The sequence below is a fragment of the Chaetodon auriga genome, chromosome 23 (genome assembly GCF_051107435.1).
Source record: "Chaetodon auriga isolate fChaAug3 chromosome 23, fChaAug3.hap1, whole genome shotgun sequence".
In the NCBI taxonomy this organism is placed as follows: Eukaryota; Metazoa; Chordata; class Actinopteri; order Chaetodontiformes; family Chaetodontidae; genus Chaetodon; species Chaetodon auriga.
In genome coordinates this window covers 13,204,836-13,218,929 of record NC_135096.1, presented here as the reverse complement: position 1 = coordinate 13,218,929, position 14,094 = coordinate 13,204,836, and the positions used below count along the sequence as shown (strand labels likewise).

Genomic DNA, 14,094 nt, shown 5'->3' with positions numbered 1-14,094 from the left:
ATTCATGATTTATGAGCAGTTGGTGAATTGTCTCTTCATATTGTGTGTATATAGCCCAGCAAACAAAAATCTGTCGGATTAAAGCTTAAATATAATTCATATTGCACATATCTATATTAGGTAATGTAACACACTATGTTTATAATATTTACAAGGTACAAAAGTATTGGACACACATATCTTATGTCACATATAGTGACCCAGTATATTATGCAACATGTACAGTATTTGTATGCCTACAAAACTAAAATATTCCTGCTACATATTAAAACATGCAAATTTTAATATATGCAAAAAGATGATATTGGATCAAATATATGTTCATTTTCTGAGGGCTGTAGTTCATTCTTAGTCTCTATGGTTATAGTTGCATTCTAGATGTTCACTTGTTTTTTTTGTTTTTTTTTTTGGTTCTTGGTACTTTTACAATACGCTCACCATAAGGTTTTCAGTAGTTGTTTAGCTGTTCCTGACAGGTTTACGTGACTTTGGGCCACATAATGACTCATATGCTACTCTGGAGAGAGGAGGCTGGCTGTTTTTTGGCGTGTCAGTAGGATTGTATTGAGTAGGCTGCGGTCTGTAGAGAGCTTGCAGGGACAGACAGTGGTGATGGTAGTGATAGTGGGTGGAGGTGGTGATTTGGGACACACTTTACATTGCCTCCATTAACTGCCATTTGCATTCATCCCACTAACAGTAGAGAATGCTGAAAGCAATGGAAAATTCAGACACACCCCCACAAACAAGCCCCCCCCTCCGTGAAACACCATCCCCTGCTGCCCCCACCCCCATTACCCATATAAATATGAGTAATGCGTGCGACGCTGTGCAGCCAGTGGAGGAATATATTACCCCCCGGCCCAGGTGGCAGTGATGAATGTCCGAGACGAACTCACTGCACAGTCACCCTCGAAGGTCTACAGGCCCTGCGGAGAGTGAGAGACACACAGACAGCAAGACAGAGGGAGAGAGAAGAGCACTCGAAGCAGTTTGATTTCTTTAGTTTTAAGTGCACTTCACACTGACAGGACTGGGACATGGTGCCCAGAGACCACCCTCTCCTTCTCCAGCCATAAAACATGGCTCTAAATCGGCAGGGCTTCTCTCCGCTGGATCAAAGTGCCCTGAGTGGACCCCCTCTCTCCCTCCCTCCTGGCTTCTGACTCCACTGCTGCACTACACCAAAAGAGATGGGTAGTAACAGTCAATTTGCCTGTTTGTTTGATGGAGAGCCACCCGAATAGTTTTGTCTTAGCCCACAGAGGCCTGCAGCAACCATCAGATGCATATCAGTTAGAGACTATGACAACATAACGGCACCGCTCTTGTTTTATGTGCATCTGCCACTTCAAGGTTGTTTCCACCGCCCACACTGTTCCACTGGGCCTCTCATAATGTGGAACTGAATGACAAACAGGAACTTATTGACACCATCCTGCTGTCCTTCCTCTGTAATTAGCAGGCCTGTATTTAACTAGAGTAAATCTGTCCATGTCGGTCCAGGATGTCCAGTCCAGCTCCTCCTCAGGCACACTGTTTAGAACCCACATTATCCCCACCCCCTGCTTGGTTTCAGGTGAGGAGCTGTGAAAGAGATGCAGGCACATTAGCAAAGCCAAGGCACCCAGTCAGAGAACAGCGAAGATTAATAACCTATCGCTGGGGGTTGCTTTCTATTCCTTTGCCTCACTGTTTTCTTTTGCAGAGGAGGAGAATAATGCACTCCTCCTGCCCTGTGCCTGCCTGCCTGCCTGCCTGCCTGGCTGTGTTGCTCTCTGCCAAGCCTACTGAGGTGCAACATATACAGTACAGCCAACGTTTCAGTTTCACACCATTGTGCATCTCACCACAGCCTATGGCAACTGGAAGAGAAACCAATAATTGGTGCTGGGCACCCTCTTTAAACCAATGGCACAGCACAGACTCAAGCTCTTTAGGTACCAAAATTTTATATACACTAAAAGGGAAGTGATGTGTTTTATTGATGGTAGCTTAACATCAATAGAAACATAGGACAAAATGGAAACTATTGGTGAATGAAAACAAAAATTATGCCCAAAACCCACAGCACAGTCCTGACTATGACATGACTCTGTTGTTATACTGATGTATTTAGTGGTAAGTTTGCATTCAGAGCAAAGTAAACAAGACCACAAAAAACAACAATCTTACTAATTTGTTATAAAAATAAAAAAAAACAATAAATTTTGGCTGTTATACAAACCTGTTTCAAATAGAGGCCCGTTCTCTGTATTTGAGGTAAACTGAAATCACTGTTTAAGAATTTACAGTAAGGGCAATATCATGGCTTTTAATATCACTCAGTCGCAGCACACAAGCTGCCCAGCTCCCCTCTCAATTTGATATTTTCCTCAGCACATGCTCTCATCCCAAATGACATTTGAGACTTCCAAGCAGCCTGGTTGGCAGGGCCGGGGATAATGGGTTTGTTCAGCTGTTGGTTCTAGGCAGCGCTGGAGATCTGAGATGCTTGGGCCATGTGAGGACAATGAGGATACTACTTTTTGAACTTGGGTTAAAATGGGTGAAGTGAAAAAATATGTCCAAAAACACTATATCTGCGACAGCCTGCCTGTTTTTAAGTGTTCAAATCAGCTGGAGGCTCCTGATGATGAGATGCTCTGACGGATTTATTCTGAACCCTACTTGTTTGGGGGATTTACTTTATATCTTCTCCTCACATCTTCTTTCATGCAAGGGGCCCACTCTTAATTTATAATCACCACCTACACATGTACTCATCACCCAGCTTAATCACAACTGGAGAGCCTCATAAACAAGGTATTCATTTGGCCTAATTGCAGAGTCCCCTGCATATTACGCTAAGAACAAATGCTGCAGGCAGAAGAGGAGACAGATGTAGAGATTGCAGGGTTGAAGCCACGAAAATGGAGCCATGGAGCTTACTGGAGAGTGTCAAACAATATCTCTAGCACCATCTATCCTCCTTATTTGCCGCACTGTAAAAATTAGCAGCGTTCAATTAAAAATGCTCAAACTTATTACCTTGCTGTGAAGAGTCTGATACTGTTTAGTGTTTGCTTGTTGATTGCAACTTCAGGAATTGATGTTGTCCATGTTTCCAGCGTAACCATGATTGACTCCAATGTTACAGCTCCTTATATAGAAGACTTTAGTCTCAAACAGTAGTGGAAGAAGGATTTGTTCTATTAATGAACACCACTACATACAGTTTTAATATAACTGTATCCATATCTGTGTATTTTTTATTTTTTTTTTGCTACAGATGCTGAAAAACGCCAAACTCAGGAATTATCATACATATAGTGTGTAGACCAATATTAGGTTGGCACAACTGTTGGTATTGATGCACATGTTGACCAGTTAATAACAAGATTTGTCAATAGAGGAATGTCAAAGATGCATTTTAGGTCATTCATTACATAGTTTATCCACCAGAGAGCATTTGATTTTTACACTGTAAAATGTTCAAGCTGCTGATATGTCATTGTTATTTATGTCTTTCATTGTAATGATTGTAATAATCCAAAATTTTCCATAGCTAATATTTTTGGGGATATTCTTCATCATCACATATTTCAAACAGAATTCAGCTGCGTAAAGCATGTGGTTCTCCTTAAAATCGCTACAAGCTAGATGAAAAAGCAACATTTTTATGTCTTTTTTTTTTTTTAAATTTTCATTTTCTTCTCTGCAGATATTCATGATGAGAACGGGTTAAAGCCAGTCATGGTTTACATCCATGGCGGCTCCTACATGGAGGGAACTGGCAACATGATTGACGGCAGCATCCTGGCCAGCTACGGGAACGTCATCGTCATCACAATCAACTACCGGCTTGGAGTTCTGGGTGAGTCTACCAATCTGGGCCTTTAATTAGTTTTGAGAAGGCCGATTGAGTTTGAAAGTGAATTATTGATTTAGGGATGGATTTAATGACTAATTTGTTTTCATTGTTTCACCGAGGTCCTGGTCTTTGTGTGAAGGGGAAAAATAGGGTGGATGATATATATGTTGCTATTTGGGTGTACATGTAGGAAGGTGGACCGTGGAAACCTTCTTAAGCTGTTTATGATTGCATTGTTCAATCTTTGATGCTTTTAATTAAAATGGAATGACTCATGGTCTGTATGTTATGATAGATTTTAGATGTCATTTGTATGGAGCAAATACATGCTGAAGCAAATCAAGCAAATTAATGCACTCACACTCATATACACACCGCAGAGATGTTTGATACTCCATTCTTGCTCTTGATTGTGTGCATGGTTTGTGGGGTTGTATGCTGCCGGCTATTATGAGTTTTGTCTTACCAGTGCCAATCAGCTGCTAATGGCAGTGTAGGTGGTAGTCTGCATTCTCCTCCTCTGTCAAATGGCTGTATTCAAATGCAGCCTTGAATGACAACCCCCCCACCCCCACCCACAGCACAAGATGAATTGATGAAAACTAAACAAACATTCTGGCATTTGTATCCTTTTCAATTACATCAATCATTCTGCAACATCAAACATCCAGCTGCCCCAAAAAATTCCATGCTGGGAAAATTGATTGTTGTTGTTGAGCTGGTACCTATACCACAGTGCTGTGCATCCGATTTTGTTCTAGTCTGTAAGATGATGGTTTCTGGCTCATATAAAGACTCTCTGTCTTGCCTTTCACGTAAACGTTTGGGTTCTGATTGTCAGTTGCCCAAGAAAATGTTTGAGTCTGAGAGGAGGCTGATAATATCTTTTATTTTGAGGTAAAGAGTTTTCAGTCACTCTATATTGAAATCCTTCAGGAGGGAGCTAAGCTGTGGCCATTTTGGAAATGGATAGAAAGATACAATTGAGTTAATTTGTGCTGCTGTATACAGATCTGATGCCGTACTGTTTAAGAAGCAGTTAGCGTATATCTGAAAAGTAAAGCAAGTGAGAGTCCTTCGTCCACTGTGCTTGAAATGTTGAAGAAACCATCACCGCACTCACTCTTTCCTCTGCAAGATGGGAGGCTATATGGGAGGAAATAGCAGTTTGATAATAATATCATTATGGTCAGAGTTGAGCTTGGAGATTGCCGAATGTTCTCAAATTCTCCTTTGGTGACCTAAATAGTGATTTGTGATTTAAAATCGGGCCTTTCTTTCTTAAATACCCTTTACCAGGCTACCAGTTGCTCCTAGGAATGAAAACAAACTCCCTGCCTGCACACTAGCAACACAGATTGTACACCTGCTTCTTCCAGACCTTAAATCATACCTAACGTTGCCTTTTATGCAGCCATGTCTAACCCAAGGTTTGTGGTACCAACATCATAAAAAGGCCTATTGCTAAAAATGAAATGTGATACTTGAACAAATCCTCCAAACAATGAAGGATGTCATTTGTCCATGCCCTCTAGAATGACACAAACAAGTATTTTTGTATCAAATGCCACTATTGTATCCTAAACCGAACCGCACTGATGAGGCCAGGGGAGCTTCATCATCATAGTTGCAGTAATACGCTTGTTTAAAGTGAAGGAACTGCGGCAATCATGGTTAAAAGAAACCATCACTGATTCTCTGAGGGAAATGGGAAACAAACAGTTAGTTGGCGCATCCATCCAGTCCTTCTTCTTCAGACTTTGTGGTTTTATAACAATGTCACCAGACTTCCTCCTTTGCGTAGTCAGAACTCCGAAGTCCACTCAAGAACTTTGTTACTTGAACATAAGTATTTTTCAAGAAAAGGTGTCATGAATCAATATTGCAGTAGAAATAACATATACCATAATATAATACACAGCATTACCCATATCACCAACTAGTAAGTAATAATAAAGATGATGGTGCACTTGGGAAGACATGGGTGGTGGTGATGGTGCCCTACATATCCTACAGTATACCATATACTGTATGCTGTAGCTTTTAGTAGAGCTACAGGAGACAATAATTGAGAATGGCAAAAAGGGGATAACATACTGTATAAGCTGGCTCTGTAAATGCAAAGCATTGGAAATGTGCACTTGTTTTTCCAGGCAGTGCTTAAAAAAAAATATACTTTTACATAACTGTAGAATAATTAGTTGAAATACAGTTCATGACAGACAACTGCAGAAATGGAGACATCTCTTTTCATATATCAATGTAATATTGAAATTTGTTAAGTTTGCTGATGTGTATGATTAAATCTTCACAGCTGTTTTCAGACTCTCTGTAAGGAAAATGAATCCTTATGCTTTCAAGTTATAGCCAAATAATATTTGCCTTCTTACCACTTGAAGTTCACTTATATAACCCTACTGTGAAGGCAAATGTACTTGCATAGACCTAGCCATGGTTAATAGCAATATATCTGTATAACACTGCTGTTTGTATTCATTGTTTGGTTTAAAGTTCATGTATCTGCCATGTGGTTTCTAAGCTGTTTGCATGTGGTTCGTTGTCTGTGAAGCCAGACTACATCCTTATGTTCATGCTGCCACCGCTGCTGCTCTGCTCTGCTTACCATTTGTTATGAGGCCGAGCTGTCTGCACCAGTCACTATATTTAGTTGCCTGAGAGCCAGGGGGAAAAGGTGTTCTGGAAAAGTGTGCACTGCAGAGAGGAAGAAAGCAATGAAGAGATAGAGACACAGAGAGTGAGAGAGAATGCAGATGAGAATACACAGAGATAACAGAGGAAGGTGAGTAGAGAACAGCAAGAGGAAAACACAAGGAAATGTAGAAATGGTGATCTTGTTAGGTTGCAGATGTAAAAACACACCCGTCCCCAAATCCAAAAGCGTATGTCGCTCTGACAGAAAGAGTGTTCCATCTCCACTAATTGGCACACAGAGGATTCACCCCATGTGCTCACACTAAATTGTGTCATTGCAGTCACTGGATGGAAGTCATCTGTCCACAGAAAAGTGACAAAAAGTGACCAAACAGAATTGGACCCAGTGCTCTTTGGTGTCTTTTTGGTATCATTAAGTATAACAGACCAGTGTTGTGCCAAAAGTTTTTTGCCTAGAGGTGTCTGTCCCTTGATGGTGTTTATTAATTTATTACAGCTTGAATTGCTCTTGCCCAAATGGAGGTGAATATGTTGTTTCTTAATATATTTTGCCGAATATTTATTGCACAATTGCACAGCTAATTAGGTGCCGCTAACTCTGTCACAAGTACTGCTTGACAATAAAAACCTCCCACTGGTTCCCTGGCAGAAAGCTTTGAATGTGAAGCATCAGCTGCAGGAAGACTCGGTGTTTGCATTAGCAGCTTCAATATGACAAGACTGTCAGGTTGGCTGTGGTGCCCTGCTACCAAGTGGAGGTCAAAACAGTTAACCCCCGCTGTGAGGCAGTTGGGGAAATGCATGTCATCACAGCATGGTGAGGTAAAATGCAATTAAATCTAGCTAGCTGGCAAGCAGGAAAAACTATTGCATTGCTACAACAATGTCTGATGAGGTAAGAAATATGAGCAGTAAGACTATAAGACCTGAAATTCTCCTTGTAAAGAAAAACTTTGTGTGCACTCCGCTACAGCATTCATGGTAGGTCAAAGTTGAAGCAGGAAATCGGTCTGTAAACTGTGATGGATGCTTACAATGGACAGTTGGGGTAATCATTTTATTGGTCAAAGCTTCAAGGACCTAGAAATCTTTGAATGCAAAGGAAATATTTGAAAAAGCTGGAACAGAAAGTTGCAAAGTGAAAGAAGTTCTCACTTCCATTCACCCTGCAATGACACTGTTGTGTCCTCTGTCCAGTTGCAGCCACTCAGGCTAAGGTCGCCCTTACAATTTAATCTGAGGATGCCTCAGAAGCACCCACAAATTCATATGTGAAAGGACTAGAAAGGTCTACTAAATGCAACAGACCACAGCAATCCTCCCAACCTCACAAGATTTCTGGGAGTTGTGGTTCATGTGATTCAAACAGATACCTCCAGCTGCTGTGGGGAAGGTGCTAAGTGAGTGTGTGAACAGTGTGAGGCTGGGCTGAAGCAGACATCTCGTGTTAAGGGATGACGAGCTCTGCAGGGCAAGCAGCTTTCTGTAGTGTCTATGCCAGCAGGCTGATAGAAGAGAAGTGTGAGTAGAGTGAGAAGTCATCAGACACTCATCACTCTTCACCACTTTAACCTCACACACCCTATTGGACAGTCAGTGAGTGTATCGCTTACATCATTTCCCTCAGCTCACTTCCCCTGGGTTGATTTAAAGGTACAATTGTACTAGTGTATCCAGTTCATGTATGTAGGGATAAAATGACAGAAAAACCAGCTAAAGTCAGTTTCTCGTCCTGTTTATTTGCAGGAAGTATGTCCTCGGGTGCCCTAGTAGCTCACCTGATATAGCGCATACCGTGTATCAAGCCTGAGTCCTCATTGCAGTGATCCGGGGTTCAATTCCAGCCTGAGGCCCTTTGCTGCATCTCATTCTCCCCTCTCTCACCTGCTTTTCCTGTCTGTCTCCAGCTGCCACTATCGCAAATAATGCAGAAATGCCATGAATAGTCTTAAAATAATAATCTCAAGAATGAATTTAAAAAAGTGCCTCATTATGGCCAGAGGTTGAGTCATTTTTTTCTTTTAAGGTGACATCACTACAATGATGATGACTAATGAAAAGTAATGGTCTGAAGCACTGAAGCAGAGGTCAAATTTTAATGTTGTGCTTGACAAACTGCTTTGTTCAAAGCAGAAACTCGGGGAAAACAAGGCAACAAAATATACATGCTCACAAAAGAAGATTGGCTCGTCCTGTTCCAAATTGCTGCATGACTCAGCAGACTGTAAAGAATCAGTCTGGCACCAGACAGGGTTGTTATTTATTGCTCCAACTCCAAGATGGATGTCGGAGTCACTGGCATCAGGATGGGCTGGTTACATTATAATGGAAATTATAATGATGGTCTCCAGTTGGTTGTTATTATTGAGCAATAATCATCATCATTGTCATTCATTTGCACTTTTTCACTCTGATACTCAGATAGTTCTAAACTATGAATTCACATAATTATTATGTGAACTGGTGGCCACACAGAATACTCTATTTCCATTGGCCACATTGGCCTGAGGTTTTGCATTGATTTCAGCTCCAACTCTTAACATTATTAACATAATGAAGTTAATAATTAATGAGTGGTTATTGGACTACATTGTCTCTAAAACTCAAGAGTTATAATGCTGCTTGGTAACAACTGGCTCCTATTAAGCTCACTGTATTTACTGAAAAGGCAATGATGTGTCAATGTTGTGTTCACAACTTGTGTCTGCTGCCCCAAGTGGCCAAAAACAACTGACAGAGAGGATAGGGTTGATAGCATCACTGTTAATGAACCAAATTGTACTGTATTGCTGGAGAAGCTGTAGGGCTGCTGGCTTCACATGTACTACATGTACATGGAAAAGCTTGTAATTTGATCACCGTGTGACTATGGTATAATCAGGACAATCAGCTCCAAACCTTAAGTTTATTAAAAAATAGGACTGTTGCATGCCTTGGCATGTACAACGAGTCTGAAGTTTTGGTGAAGCAAGTCTAATGTCAAGGTTTTCGAGGGCAATCCAAATCAAGTCTTCATTCACAGAGTGGGTAATCGTTAATTTTACAGGTCTGTTATTGCCCGATAATTTTCCAGGACATTTGCTACAAAGAACTTAGAAGTAGTTGTAGAAAAATGGTAATTTCTTTCAAAATTAATTGTTACATTTATTAAATTGTATGCTTGTCTGAACACAAATTACACATTTTTCATGTTCAGCGAACATCTCTGTTGTGCACAGATGAGAAGACTTTCTGGGCTGTCCTCGCAATTATTAGAATTAATTAATTGGAAGTGAACCAATTGATTCTTTATAATTAGCACCAAATTAAACAGTTATTTTCAGGAAAAACTTCTTGTACATTATAGAATAAAGGGTCACAAATTGCAAGTGTTTCAGGTCTCTGAACAGAACACTAAAGTCACACAAACATTAAGTTTTTCTAGAGCTGTGCTAATGGTAATGGTTACATTGTGCTTTCAAAGCAGAGGCTTAAGTCATTTGAAGATTCAAAGTGTGCAAGGCCTGCATGTCAGCAAGTCACTGCAAGGACTACTTTTAAATTCTGTGGTTTAACCAGTTCAAAACTTGAAATTTGGAACAGTTTTTGATTTCAAGTCTCCATTTTAACCAACTCAAGCCTCAAGTAAGTCAAGTTTTGTGAAATAAATTTGAGTCTGCAGTCTAGGTCTGGTGTGCTTAGACAAGGGGTTGCCAGTGTTAAAATTCTTTTTGTGATCTTACTATTTCTAATGGCAGCGGAAGCCTTTGCAGCACATTTGGCCCACCAATGCCCCACATCTGTTTGGCAGATTGTAAATTAATTCAGAAAATACAAGCATTTAATTATAGTATAGACGTGTTAGCATAAAGACTAGAGGCAGGGGGAAACGGCTTGCCTGGCTCTGTCTAAAGTAAAAAAAATGGGGTGTGGTGATGTTACACAGAGGCACAACTTGGTCACAAATAGAACTTCGGGCATCTGACACACTGAGCAAGAGACCTGGAGACTGAGAGAGAGAGGGAGAAGCCATTGCTAACTGCTAAATTAAGGTAGCCTGCAGAACAGACAAGGGTGTAAACAACAGTGGGATTAGCAAGTAAGTCACTAGAAGAGACAGAGCTATGAGTGCTTGAGCAGAACTAATGTAAGTTTAAAGGTCTAGTGGGTAATTAGCCACTGTAATGTAGAATACAGCAATTTTAACTCGAATTGCTGGAGCAGCTGAAGTATGCCACTGCTATTACAGCATCCAGGAACGACACACTCACCTCAGCACGGCAGCACGTCATGATAATACATACGGCGTATACTGTATCTGTTACTAAGACGCACTTGAAAAATCTGAACCTACTTTTTAATGATCGGAAAATGATTAATGCCTGGAGTCAATCAGAAAACAGATGAAATGAAGATTTTATTAAAAATTGAATCCCACTGTTGAAAATTGTTTGATCCGAGCACCCTAAGTTGTCTTTTTTCACATGACGTTCAGCCTTCAGAGTCCATCAGAGGGTCATGAAAAATATGATATCCTGCTCTGACACTAACACTGACGAGTTGAATAAAAAGTTACTTCCCTGTCTTATTACTCTGTGGCACAGTACACAGCTTGTTTGGCGTGAGTCAGTGACCCTGAGACGGAAATCTCTCATATCAGACGGACGTGATGAATCTCAGAGAGTGGCTGTCAAACTGCTGCTCACCAATCAGCTGGAATAACTTGCACTCTCCCTAACCTCAGGAATTATTAAAGAAAAAGAAGACATCTTGAAGGAAACAAGTGTGTCTGTTCAACAAATTTGGCCTTGAACGCAGCTAATAGATGACAGCATGAGGCACCCAGTGAGGGCTTTAGGAGTGGAGGCAACAGACAGTAAAACTATATCATTTACATTTATTTGTCAAGTTAAGATTTATTCAGAAAGCAATACCACGGTAAATCACAATAACACTAAAAACAGCAAGTCTTGAACCTTTTCATAAATATAGGCAAGCTTGTGTAACTTTTGCTGGACAAAAAAATGGATACTAGCACTGCATCTGTCTCTTTTGTTCCATCTTTTTAAGTGATACATTGATCCTTACCTACTCCCCACTATCCATATTATTCCTTTCCTTTCTAGTTTTCCTGTATTTCATTCTGCATCATCTATTCTAGTCCGTTAGTGGCCTCTCCAGTAGCCAGAGGGCAGGCACTCAGCCTCCTCTTCCTCCTCCTTTATGAATCGTCCGTCTCAGCAAGGACAGCCGTGGCTGGAAGGAGGCCATTACTACTCCAAGCCCCCCAACCCCCACCCTGGCAGCGGAGTGACGACAGCATGTGAGGAGCGAGGGGAATATGCCGTTGCCGTGTCGCAACATTGGATAGTGGCAGATATACACTCTGGTCGTGAGTTAGAGGATGAGCTGAAGCCTTCTGACATAACACAGAGAGGTAGAGAGCTGCAGCTGCCGCTCAGACCCAGCTGAAAGAACAAAGAAAAAAAAAAAAACGCTCCCCAAAATCTGCTTTTTACGTCGGCCAGCACACATGACGAGGGCAAGGGGAGGAGGCCGAGCGGAGTCATCTGCTGCTTTGGCAAAAACAGTCATTAACATGACAAATGGTGCTCTGTGTGTGCCTTTGACAATGTGCGCCACTGCCATGGTCCTGACTAATCAGCAGTGTCCATTAGCTTTGATCACATCAGCCCTTCTCCTCTGACTTCATGTGACGACATTTTTCACATTAATTTAGGACAGGGTTGGAGATGGAGTTCGACTTTTTGGGAAATGCGCCTATTTGCTTTGTTTCTCACAGTGAGATGAGAAGATCAGTGTCATATTTGCATTGTGTGAGCATGGAATTGGAATCATGCATAAAGGCTTGAAGCAGGGGGAAACAGCCTTCCTGGCTCTGTCCAAAATGAATAAAATAAGACATATATATATGTATATACACGCACACACATTGATCTCTTTTCCTTCTTTTTCTCAAAATAATCTAAAATGGGGTATGGTGATATTACACAGAGGCACAACTCGGTCACAAATAGAACTTTGGGGAACAAACATCCATCGATCCATCCATTATCTGTAACTGGTGATCCTTTGGAGGGTTGCTGGAGGCTGGAGCCAATCCCAGGCTCAGTCTCATGTTTACACCTACGGGGGATGTTTAAGTCCGTGATTACCTGTGGGAGGATGCCAGAGAGTGCAGAGGAAACCCACGCAGACACGGTTAGCACATACAAACACAATATAGTCTATTAATCAGTGTGCTTTAGAGGTGTTTGTAGGACCTTTGGACAGAGCCAGGCTAGCTGCTTCCATTCTTCAGACTGAGCTGGGCAAACCATGTCCTGACTGAAGCTCCACACTAAATACACAGATATGACAATGATCTCATCTTATCTCACTCTCAGAAAGAAAACAAATTTCCTAAAATTTTTGACTACTTTAAAATGGCACTGACCCTCATTTAATTGAAGGAGACTGTGGCTTTTTCTCTCTCTGGGAACAATCTTCACCCGATTTCCTTTTATAACTTGTGAGAAATTTTTTCCTTACATAACCCGAGCCTTTGTGCTTTCTAACCAATCCTGCCTTTTAAAGGTCAGTGTTGTCATTGCCCTTTGCCCAGCCTTCACTTTGATTCCAAACAAAAACTAAAGTACATTGATATTCATGTTGAAAAAGTGTATTCTCTTGCAACTCTGCTCTTAAATAACTGGGAGGGATAGAAAAAAAAAGTTAGTTCACGACGAAATGTTACTTGGACGAGTCATTTTTGGCTGAGGAAACATTACAGTATCAACCATTTACTGGTGCTGGGAGCTGCTCTCCATACAGGCTGCCATCTACAGAATGCAACAGATGCACTGGAGGGATTTGAGAGGCTTGAAAAGTGCCCAGATGGTTTTTCCCTGGGAGGCAACCTGCACATGCACACGGCTGTGCCACGGATAATAACGGCTGATAAAATGGCTGAAAGTAGAATGGGGTTTAAAATGGGGTTTTTTGGTCAGCGGCTGAGTAAATCTCCATGATCTGAGGCAGTGTTGTTTTCAATCTCCCTGGCCGGCCCTCCAATGACAGATGATGACTGCAGCACAAACAACAACCCTTCCACCCCACACCCTCCTCCCTGTTTTCTCAGAGAATGTGTTAGATGAGTGCAACATGCTCTCCTTTGACTTAATGTAGTTATAAGCAAAGGGATAGTCAAGATAATTGCTCCCTGCAAATGAATTTTCAGCAATTACAGTTGGCGAGATGGCGGATTCATTTTGACTGAACTGAAAAGCAGCGCAGCAGGTCTGAAGGATAATGAAAGGGAACAGCAAATAGCTCGCCCAAATGGATGCTTTGACAAAACAAAACACAAAAAATATTCCCCAAACATTGAAATCAGTGATGGCTAAGTGGAGCAGAATGATAGCAAAGATTGTTGCATTAGCTTTTAATCTGTGATAGGAGTATGTCAGAGGGTTGATTTGTTATTCTGGAGCTGACAGAGCTGGTGTCTTCATTGGCGTAGCAGTCACAGCCACTCATCAAACATTAGCAAGGACCATTTCCCCCACTGCCTCCTGGGAGTGCATGAG

The 14,094-nt window shown here is 41.4% G+C and overlaps 1 protein-coding gene across 2 annotated transcripts in view; it reads left to right on the top strand.

Annotated features, from left to right (window-relative positions):
• Positions 1 to 14,094, top strand: part of nlgn4xa (neuroligin 4 X-linked a) — a 92,471-nt gene that overhangs the window by 30,111 nt on the left and 48,266 nt on the right. For both annotated transcript variants that reach the window (XM_076723051.1, XM_076723050.1), the window contains one exon: positions 3,704 to 3,856. In XM_076723051.1, the coding sequence (XP_076579166.1) occupies positions 3,704 to 3,856 (153 nt within the window). The remainder of the gene's footprint in view (positions 1 to 3,703; positions 3,857 to 14,094) is intronic.